General features: G+C 43.4%; 2 protein-coding genes and 1 pseudogene across 5 annotated transcripts; 1 reads left to right on the top strand and 2 right to left on the bottom strand.

Annotated features, from left to right (window-relative positions):
- The first annotated feature begins 910 nt into the window (after positions 1 to 910).
- On the top strand, positions 911 to 2,385 carry LOC137937402 (uncharacterized; annotated as a pseudogene).
- Positions 2,386 to 2,737: 352 nt separating this feature from the next.
- Positions 2,738 to 6,385, bottom strand: LOC137936992 (PWWP domain-containing protein 3). Of its 2 annotated transcripts, none has more exons than XM_068781992.1 (2): positions 6,193 to 6,385; positions 2,738 to 6,101 (listed from the first exon to the last, which is right to left on the bottom strand). In XM_068781992.1, exon 2 carries the CDS (start codon positions 5,902 to 5,904, stop codon positions 2,983 to 2,985), a length of 2,922 nt encoding a protein of 973 aa, XP_068638093.1. In that variant the 5' UTR covers positions 5,905 to 6,101; positions 6,193 to 6,385; the 3' UTR covers positions 2,738 to 2,982. The 2 variants fall into 2 exon arrangements, with proteins under 2 accessions (XP_068638093.1, XP_068638094.1); XM_068781993.1 differs by having other exon boundaries at positions 2,738 to 6,090.
- A 523-nt stretch (positions 6,386 to 6,908) lies between these two features.
- LOC137937685 (large ribosomal subunit protein bL12c-like) lies at positions 6,909 to 10,242 on the bottom strand. Of its 3 annotated transcripts, none has more exons than XM_068782802.1 (2): positions 9,546 to 10,242; positions 6,909 to 7,367 (listed from the first exon to the last, which is right to left on the bottom strand). In XM_068782802.1, the coding sequence occupies exon 1, from the start codon at positions 10,142 to 10,144 to the stop codon at positions 9,584 to 9,586; it is 561 nt and encodes a 186-aa protein (XP_068638903.1). In that variant the 5' UTR covers positions 10,145 to 10,242; the 3' UTR covers positions 6,909 to 7,367; positions 9,546 to 9,583. The 3 variants fall into 3 exon arrangements, with proteins under 3 accessions (XP_068638903.1, XP_068638902.1, XP_068638904.1); XM_068782801.1 differs by lacking the exon at positions 6,909 to 7,367 and adding an exon at positions 7,932 to 8,162; XM_068782803.1 differs by lacking the exon at positions 6,909 to 7,367 and adding an exon at positions 8,639 to 9,068.
- Between the last annotated feature and the right edge of the window lie 104 nt (positions 10,243 to 10,346).

Here is a 10,346-nt window from a genome sequence, read left to right as displayed (position 1 = left end):
GAAAGCTACCTCTTGTGCTTTTCAAGAAATTAAAAATCGTATGACTAAGGCATCTATCATAAGATTACCTGACTTCTCTAAGGTGTTTGAGGTAGAATGTAATGCATCATGCATATGCATAGGAGGCATACTTAGTCAAGAGCGACATCCTGTTGTGTATTTCAATGAAAAACTTAATGTTGCCAAACAAAATTACTCAACCTATGATAAAGAGTTTTATGCGGTCGTTCAAGTCTTACGTTACTGGCGTCAGTACCTGCTTCCACAAGAATTTGTCCTATACTTTGACCATGAGGCTCTTCATTATCTCATGTCCCAAAAGAAACTTAATAATAGGCATGGTTGGTGGATTGAGTACCTACATGAATACTCTTTTGTCCTGAAGCATAAATAAGGATGTTGATGTTCTAAGTCGTAGAACAAGCTTGTTATCTACCATGAGCATTCAAGTCACTGGATTTGAGAAGTTCATAGACGAGTATCCCTCATGTCCCGACTTTAGGAGCATTTATACTGACTTGTGAGAGGGACCACATCGTACCATTGGGGATTACCACATCCAGGGAGATTATTATTTTGGCACAACAAGCTATGTGTTCACCACACATCTATCTGAGACTTCTTAATTTGGGAAACTCATGCAAGGGGAATGGGGGGATATTTTGGGCACGATCAAACTATTGTTGAAGTCAAGAGTGTCGATTTTACAAGCCTAGTTTAAAAAGGGATGTGGCCAAGCTAGTAGGACGATGTAAAACACATTCAATTAAATAAAACACTGAGCTATATACTCCCCTACCAATCCGTACATGTCCCTGGCAAGATCTCAACATAGACTTTGTTTTAGGCCTCTCACATACCTTTCAAAAGCATAACTCCATTTGTGTCATGGTAGACCACTTTTTCCTAGATGCACATTTTCTCCCTTGCACTAAAACGTTTGACGCCTAAAAAATTGCTCATTTTGTTTGACGAGATTGTTAAGATATATGGTCTTCCTCAAATCGTATTTGATAGGGATGTTCGTTTTATGAGAAATTTTTGGAAAACACTCTAGCATTTGATGGGTACCAAATTGAAAATTTCCACTGCTTAACTTCCTCAAACAGATGGTCAAACCGAAGTGGTTAATCAAAGCTTAGGAAATCTCCTTCACTGCTTCATAGGAGTGTACCACCGCACTTGGGATCTAATTCTCTCAACAGTAAAATTTGCTTACAATCATTCAGTCAACAGGTCCATTGGCATGAGCCCACTCTAGGTTGTCCACGGTTATCAGCCTAGGAAACCTTTAGATCTCATACTTGTGTCACCTCATGCTAGGGTTTCAAAGTCCACTACATAATTTACACAGAATTCAAAACTTGCATGTTGAAATTGCGAAAAGACTCCAAACAAATGATTCCCAATACAAACTTCAAGCCAATATACATAAACGTCATAAACAATTTAACGTAGGTGACTATGTCATGATTTGGATTAGGCATGAGCGGTTTCTTGTTGGACCCACTCGGAAGTTGCAATCTTGTAGTACAAGACCTTTAAAAATCCTAAAAAGGGCTGGTCAAAATGCTTATATTGTGGATTTGCCATTAAATTCGGGCATTAACTCCAATTTTAACATTGAAAATTTGCTGGCATACAGGGGCAACCCCTCTATTCCGGATAACCTTTTTTCATTACATTCTAATTCTACTCCTTTACTTGACACACTCCCCTCCTTCCTCGCCTCATATCCATTTTGACTCCATTTCCCCTAGCACTAGCACATAAAGATCATATTGATGCTATTTTAAGTGTGATATCCATTTGACTCCATTACCTGTAACACCAACACATAAAGATCATATTGATGCTATTTTAAGTGAACGAATGATTTTTCCATGAATGCCGTCAGCTCCACCTTGATTATGTTCCTAGAGACCCAAGATCGAAGGCAAAGATCCAAGGCAAAAAGTTAGTAGTATCGCTCAGTGTATGACCCATATGGCCCACGACCGCCGCTCTCTCTGAGAAGATTGTCCAGCTTGCTGACATGATAACTGCTCTCCATCTAGGCCCCACCTTTACAGAGAAGTTGAGACATCCTAAGATGCAAATAATCTCATCTGAGGGCACGGGCTTGGGTGCAGATAGTGGTTCTGCACGTTCAGCAAAGGCAGAGGAGAAAAATACAGAAAAAAACAGCGTTTGATGTGAAACTGGAGAAGTTTGATACTGCTGCAAAAATTAAGGTGATCAAAGAGGTCAAAGCTTTCACTAATCTTGGAATAGAGGAAGCAAAAGAATTGGTCGAGAAGGTACCTGTGTTGCTGAAACAAGGAGGAAACCAATGACATAATAGAGAAGATTAAAGCTGCGGGAGGGGTTGTTGTAATGGAGTAAAAGAAATCATTTCTAATCGTCTGGTTCTTGGATTTCCTTCGAGGTTCATAGAGCTTGCAGTGCAATATCGTGAAAACCAGATACCCAAGTCAGCTTTTGCTTATTTCACATAACAAGAAGTAAGCATTCCTTGTCACTTTCTCAAGCTCTAGGATCTGCCACAACCATTGATAAGTTTTTCTTATGCCGCAGGTTCATCAATATATATTTTAATTAAATACATATACTTTGAAATTTGTTTGTGATCTCTTAGTGGTATATTTGAGTTTGTTCCTTGATTTGCTTGATATAACCGAGTTTGGCTTTAGACTAAAGTGGTAGAATGGATTAAAAGAATATAACAAGCCAAGGATTGAAAAAAGATGAATACAAAACAAGGGATTACTTCCCTGTATGTGTGTAAACTGTAATCGTATAACTCTACCAGTAGTAAAACCAGTATCTGTATGTAACACATTGACACTAGTCCCCTCATGTCACAATGAGCCACCTCTCACACCATCATTGTACAACAAAACAGCACCCTACAAACAACAACAGAAAACTAAATGCCACTTAGGAGTAAAGGTCAAGCCATTTGGAGAAGAAGTGAACAGACTAATCTTGTGATGAACAGTCGACTAGTTTCGTCACCTTTTTCAACAGCCCACTTATCTCTCCTATCAAATTGGCCCTCACCTCTGGGGACAGTTTCTCCTCGGAACCCTTTTGACCCTCCCCCGACTCGGTCAGGGTAGACATCATAGTCTCCAGGTTCTTTTTTATCACCAAAAGCGTTGCTGGGGAAGATGTCGGAGTCGGCTCAGTCCCACTCCCAGGGCCAGGAACCGGTGATCCGAACCCTACTGGAGCTCCATCCTCACCACCCTCGGACACGGACGCTTTCACCTGATTTTGGGCTTCATCGGTTTCGACTTTTGACACCCTGTATGGAGATGAAAGATACCGTAACCGGTAACTAACAACGAGAGTCCTCAGAGCACTGATTTTGTCTGAACTGTTGAAGGCTTTCTCGGCGTCGGCACTCCTCTTAAAGACCACCCGAGCACAACCCAAGTCCTCCAGCACTCCTGTCTCCGATTTATTCAGCTCCCCAAATTTGTCAAATATTGCAATCAAATCTTCATTTGAAGGGAAAGTGGCACCTTGGCCAAATGTCAGGAGAAGGGAGGCTGGGCCACCTCCGTTAACTTCCTTGTGGTTCGTCTCAGTATGAGAATGACCATTAGCACTGTCAAGTGTACCGGCTTTTTCGGAAGCTCTCTCTCCGGTTCTCTTCCTGGAAGCATCGGAATTCTCTTCTACTCCAAGCTTGCGTTTTTTATGTTCGGCTTTACCTTGGGTCTCCTTGGTCCCTTCAGGATCTTTATTTCCCGGTGGCACTATATTCTTAGACTCAGTGACTGATGATACCTTCTTTCCACCAGAAGATTCTTCTCGTCCACGATTATCAGCCCCCCCTCCACCTGAACCCTTGGAGGACTTTCTACCCCCGGACTCCTGTCCCGATTTGCCTTCAGATTTGTGAGTTCCATCCGCATCATTAATCGGGGAGAATTTTCTTTTTTTCCTTCCTTTGTAAGTATTATAGTCGGAGCCTCTAACGTACAGAGAATTTCTGAACTTCTCAAAGAAGGCCTTAATCGAGTCCGAAGACTCATCCTCCCCCAGAAAAAGAGGATTAACAGCTGCGGAGCTCAAATCAGAAAGCATATCTTCTGGAGCAACATTATACTTTTCAATAGCAAGTATTTTCTCCTTTAATTTAGGAGTCCGCGGGCTGGAGGTCCGAGGTGTCTTTTCTTCGGCATCAATTTTCTTAAAAGCTTTTTTCTGGAAGGTTTCGCCGCTGCATTTTATGATAGGAGGGGCTCCCGTAAGCTTGGCGGCAGCTTTCTTCATACCCTCGCCGATCTCAGAAATTTTCAAAAGCTTCGGGGTCGCTTCCACTTCTGCTTCTCCTTCCGCATCCTTCGAGGAATTACTAGTCTTACTATTAAGCATAGTGTAAGGTGGAGACAAATACTTGCTCTTCTTCCGCTTCCTCGGAGAAGACAGAAGGTTTCCTTCATCAACCCCATCATCTTGATTTTCGTCATCACAAGGTTTATCATCTTCCAAGCCCACGGAAAGAGTCGCACATCTATCGGCCTCATTTTTCCCAGATTGTATAGCTTGTTTCATCTCATCCTTCCCTTCCTGCGAAGGAGAAGCCTGCTCAAATTTCTTTCGCTTTTTGAATGCCGAAGCTGATTTAACCGGCTCTTTCCCTCCTCCCACACCATGACTGCCATTTTCCAGATCAGAATCTGTGCCACCTGCCATCAACTCGGCCATGCTTCTCTGCTTCTTTCTCTGTAGCAACTTATCCTCAGCAATATCTGGTCCTTTCAAGGATGGGCCATTGCCCTTTTGGCTAGTCATTCCCGAAGTAAGCGACTCTCCTCCATCTACTTTACTCAGGCCGTCTGTCCTTCCCTCGACCTCAGTTCTCTCAGATAAATGAACATCCCCATTTTCTTCAGAGTCTGTAATTCCTTGAGGGTCATAGTACACGGGCAAATCACCATATCCCTGAGCATGATAGAAAACCGACAAGCGACTCTTCAACAAAGTAAGTTCCAGCGTGTTGCTCATTGAAACAAGCTGAGCTACATATTTGAGGCCTGCAAGGAAGTCCACCGGTTGAAACCCAGTAATAGAATGTTCAGCAATCATGCCCTCCGGAACAGTGACTCCTTCCTTGATCCCTGCATTCACAGTTAATGGTTTAACAAGCTTCGGCCGAGCTTCCACGCAGGAACAAGTCATTTGCAACTCCACACATCGACCGAACTCGTCCAATGCCTTCTCCACAGCATTAACAAAGCTTCTTGAACTGCTCTGTTTATATAGTCGAGCAAACTCCTTTCCGAAAGGCTTTAGTTGAGACGCGTAGCACCAGGCAAACGTGCCATCCCCAAAGTATGCAACAAGGAGTCGGTCCCGCCGACGGAATCTACCAGCATAATCCGATGCCTCTGAAGGGTCATAGATTTGTCCAGGCCACCAGGGATGAGACTTGATTTTGCCCCAGACAAAATCACCCACAGCAAACTGCTCTTGGTGATCGCCAGACTCATCCTCCTCCTCCTCTTCCTCTTCCTCTTCCTCCTCTTCCTCTTCCTCTTCGTCTATTCCCGCGGTCCCATCCCTCGAAGCTTCACTTTCGTCATCCTCTCCAACACTGAGATTCCTGGACCCATCGGCAGCAGCAACAACACCATTCTCAGGTCCTGAGAGCCCCACGCGTCCCACTCTTCTACCGCTCTCATTCTCGCCTAGTACAATTTCAACTCGAATCTCTTTAACTTCCGATTCTTCCATTTGGGTCTTCACCAACTCCTCACCGCTAGAACCCACGGTGGCGTCCCCCTCCCCCACTTTCTCCTCCCTCAACAGATACCCTGATTTCATCAAGCGAAATCTTCGACTTATCACCGATAACGGCGCTATGGTCTGCATTCTCGGCCACGCCATCGTGCAACCCACCGAGAACAGAGACCGTAGCTCCGCTATTTTCTTGAACCCTAGATTGCAACCCTAACCCTAATCCTAGGTCGGTAGCATTCGCATCAGAAACTCCAGCGGCTACCTTCCCTTCCGAGCCGTATTCTAGGGTTTTAGCCGGTAACGAGGCATCCATTTTTGAAAAATTGCTCCAACCTTCGAGAGAGCTTGTTTAGTTCAAAATTTTTTTAGAGGAAATGAGTAATATAATACAAGAAAAGAGTTCGAATGGAAAGGGAGAAATAGGGAGGAGAGTACCTGAACATTGACACAGTAATTACGGCTGTCTTATCGTTTTCTGTTTTCCTCATTCTTTCGCTCGCGCGCTTCAGACCAGAGATTTTTCGTGCGAAGCGTGGAAGCAGAGAGGAAACAAGTAATAAAAGCAAGTTCTCGGCTGCGAAAAATCGCGCTAAATTGGTTTATCGCCAGGTTTCGACCGATGTGGACGAGAAACCACATTGGTTGGCCTATATGACTGATAAAAGCGTTACTGTTAAACCATGGAGCTTGGACCCATTAAAGATGTCTAATACTCCATAGATGCTGGCCTTGTCCCAAAATTAAGGTTGGTCCCTCCCTTCTTATAGTTCTTGACATATTTTAACTACATAAAGATTGTCTCAAGGTCAAGCTAATCTACTTAGACCATGTGGAATGGGACTTGGGAGAGAGGATCTTACCCGACTCTACCCGATCTGAAAAAACCCGGGTTAAATTTTATGAAAAACCTGACTCTACCCACTCTGAAAAACTTGGGTTAAGTTTTACAGAAAACCTAGACCCAGGCTCAGGTTTGTTATTCCACCCTATGGGTTGGAGAGGAAGAGGAAAAAAAACCCATTGGATTTCGGACTGGGGATAGATTTTCCCAAACCCGCCTGAACCTGATCCATTTTGTTCAGGTTCGAGTTTTAATAAACCCGACCCAGTCAGACCAGACCTGTACCCATCCATCAGCCAGTTTCATAGCGTTTTTTACTCGTACCGCGAGTGAAGCAGAAGTAAAACGTCATGTTAGTACGCGATAAATTGCACAAGTATGTGACGAGAAAATGGATGTCTGGCAGCTTATCCAAAACTCCAAAATCCACATGTCATGTCATGCGCTGTTGTTGTTTCCTGGCGTTAACCAGAAGAGGTTAAAGAGATTTTTCAATTTTTGGTAAACGATCCCAATGTTTTTGAAAGACCCCAAAGCCGCAGGCCGAGTTGACTCGGGTGAACTAGGGGGCTACAAATTGACTGCAAGCACGACCCACGAGTCACCTCTCCAGAGAGAGATGTGTCCCCCTGCGGACTCGTTCCTTTTGATTCTCATTCATTTAGCATGTGAGGACATATTCATACTTTCTACCATGGATTTTTCTTGTTTGCCCCGTGAAGACGGAAAGCCTGCTCTCTGGGTTAATAGTGGAGGCCGAGTAAAATCCCTGTCGGAAAGAAAATCTTGACATTAGTGGTCGAAAACGAAATGGTGGCGAAGGGAGAGGGATTTGTTGAAAGTCTAAATATCAATGATGGTGTCAAAGGAAGATGCAAGCCATAGTAATGGGCATGGGAAAGGAGAGTATTGGAATTCTGGTGTAGTTTTCTGATCTTCGAAGCAGCAAAAGGGTATTGAGAATTTACAATGGGCATATCTTGCTTCAGAGGCTCTTTAAATTCTTTTGTCAAGGTTTGAGTAAACAGTTTGTTACAGTGTTATACACTTACAATAAGGAAAGCGAAATAAAGCCTCTCAACAGATTAAATCATTTTTTCCCTTTCCAGCGGTTCGGTCTCCCTTGGTACAAGGAGTATCATTATGTCCACCAGTACGCAGAAGAAAAACAGCACAGATGACAGCACCTGTTCCCGTTTTTCTAGGCATCTATGGCCCAACTTCTCTTTTTGTAGCTTTCAATTTATTTAAGCTACGAAAGGAGGAACAATGGACAGATCAAGACATGTAATTGACTACAAAGCATAAAGAAAAGTTTCAACCGCATGGCAAATAAAGGAAAATTCTGCTTCAACAAGAAACAGAAGGGCCCTTTGACAAATTGATAATGACCTTAAAAGACTGCACCATTCTAACTCCAACAAAAAGAGAACACATCTATAGAAAAAACAAATTTCTTCAGGAACCCAGCCTCAACAGAGAGATGAACTCGTTAAATGAAGAGCTCTGCATCGCACCACATTGACTGTTTGGTAAATCACTGACACTGATTATACTGTGCCACCTACACAGGAACGAGTCTTGATGAACACTCATACAAACACTATCAAAAACGGTTTTAGATCCTAAGATCACTGCACCAGAAGGAAACCTTCATGGAAGCACAAGAAGAGAGAGGCATTACAATGTCACTAGTATATCTCCTCATTTTTGGCCAGGATATCTCTTTCAAGTTTGAAGTCTTGAAGTACTTTGAAAATGGACTTTAGTTGATTGAAGGGTTCGGATTGTTATTCAAATTTAAGCATTGAAGGGTTCGGATTGTTATTCAAATTTGGAATGCATTGGAAATTCTCTCTCCTCGGATTGATCTATTTGGCAGCCTATGCATGACTTTAAGTGACTTCTCTTAGCCATGACAACACAGGCATCATTAAGAAAATGGTTGAAGTGTAGTCCTCTTGAACTGATTCTTAAGTATCAAGGAAAGGATAACTCCAAATGGCCAAGAGAACCTTTAAAATTTTCTATCATTTCAATGAGCTCTGGGCAATGTCATTCCTAATATTGGATCACCAGGTTCAAGCATATGCAAATCATATTTATCAAAGATATTATATACACACATTAACAAACTAGTGCATATGAAAGAAAACTAATAAACGACCTCTCGCGCTAACACGAAGTACTACAACATAGATTTGCTGTGAGCTAACTCCTTACATCCTATGATCCTAAGGCGTAGCCTTGAATTTCAAAGAGAGCAATGCAACCAGCTGGAAGGAAATGCCCTTAGAGAAAGTAAACGCTAGGACCCATACCTAGGTAGTATATCCCAGATTTGCATCAGAAATGAGAGAATCCATGCAACAGCCATGGCAATTTTACAATACCATACCAGACCAGAACCCAAGCACCCGTTTTTACATGTTTTTCTCCTTTACTACGTTCTTTGAACGACTGCAGAGGTCTGTCACCAAGGAATTAACTTAAGCGAATTAGTAAGACCAGTACGATTATGAAGAATATGGCAACAAAATAACAACGACAATGATAACAAACAAATAAGTTGCCCCTTTGTGGATAGTCCCCGTGTCTATTCAAGAACAGATAATTTGCCCCCATGGGTGATAGTGCCTTTAACCTTCCAGTGGATAGGAAATACTTGCTCTTGTAGTTTTGATCTCAGGACAAGCCTATTAATCACTCACAAACCAACAACAGGACCTATCTCATATAAAATTTCAGATCAATAGGAGAAGATGCGCGGTTGGACAAGTGTTTCCGGAAGTATCATTTACAATAATAAGAACTCCAAGACTTACACTCCGCATCATTCCGGTTACAGCATTAGAGCAAGAAAGATATAATGCAGCAGAAGCCTAAGAAAATCAATACAAATTCTAAAGCGGAGATTCAGAGGTGAAAAGAAGGAAACAGTTCAAACCTCAAGTATCGTCCACCCATCATTCGGTCTCCCGAGTTCTACGCAATAGAACACTTGGCTCCAACCTCCTCCAACTGTTTCTTTACCAGCTCAGCATCCTCCTTCGACAGGCCCTCCTTACATTTCTTAGGCAACCCCTCAATTAATTCTTTGGCCTCCTTCAAGGCTAGGTTCGTCAAGGACCTCACGACCTTAATTGTTGCAATTCTTGCATTGCTTGGGACTTCCTCAATCAAGACATCGAATTCCGTCTTCTCCTCGGCTGGCGCTTGAGCAGTGTCGGCTCCGGCCGCACCAGGAGCCGCAGCGACGCCCACGGGTGCGAAGGCCGTGGCGGATACACCAAGCTCCTCCTGTAGCCAGTCGACAAGTGTTCGAGCTTCTTCTAAGGTGAGAGTTTTGAGGCTTTGGCCCAGTTCTTCGACTTTAGGAGAGACTGCAGAAGCGGCAAGGGGAGTGACAACGGAGGCTCTCCGCCGGGAAAAAATAGGAATAGGGTTTTGGAAGACGGGGATTTTCATGCTCTGTTTTGGTGAAGAAAACGCACGGCGAGAAGGACTGCGCGGAATGAGAGGGAGGGAAGAGAGACTTGACGCCATTGCTAGAATGGAAGTGGAGAAGACGGTCGAGCGCCTAGAGAGGAACGGAGCAGGGAAGGGAAGAAGGATGGATGAGAGGATAAAAAAATGGGAGTACAGTCCAGCCGACGGCTTAAATCGTTCGAGCACAATCACAATTTACCAACGAGCCCACTCCACTCTTTTTAAAACTAACGGATACGATCCATTAGAGGAGCAAAGA

Source organism: Aristolochia californica, unplaced genomic scaffold (assembly GCF_029961685.1).
Source record: "Aristolochia californica isolate CCGP_79_NKW_82.1479 unplaced genomic scaffold, dmAriCali1.0.hap1 SCAF_7, whole genome shotgun sequence".
Lineage (NCBI taxonomy): Eukaryota > Viridiplantae > Streptophyta > Magnoliopsida > Piperales > Aristolochiaceae > Aristolochia > Aristolochia californica.
The sequence above is the reverse complement of the archived record's forward strand: the minus strand, read 5'-3'. Positions and strand labels throughout refer to the sequence as shown.

Excerpts from the sequence above, each read along its gene's own strand:
- LOC137936992 (XM_068781992.1), bottom strand. The coding sequence starts at position 5,904 with ATGGCGTGGCCGAGAATGCAGACCATAGCGCCGTTATCGGTGATAAGT.
- LOC137937685 (XM_068782802.1), bottom strand. The coding sequence starts at position 10,144 with ATGGCGTCAAGTCTCTCTTCCCTCCCTCTCATTCCGCGCAGTCCTTCT.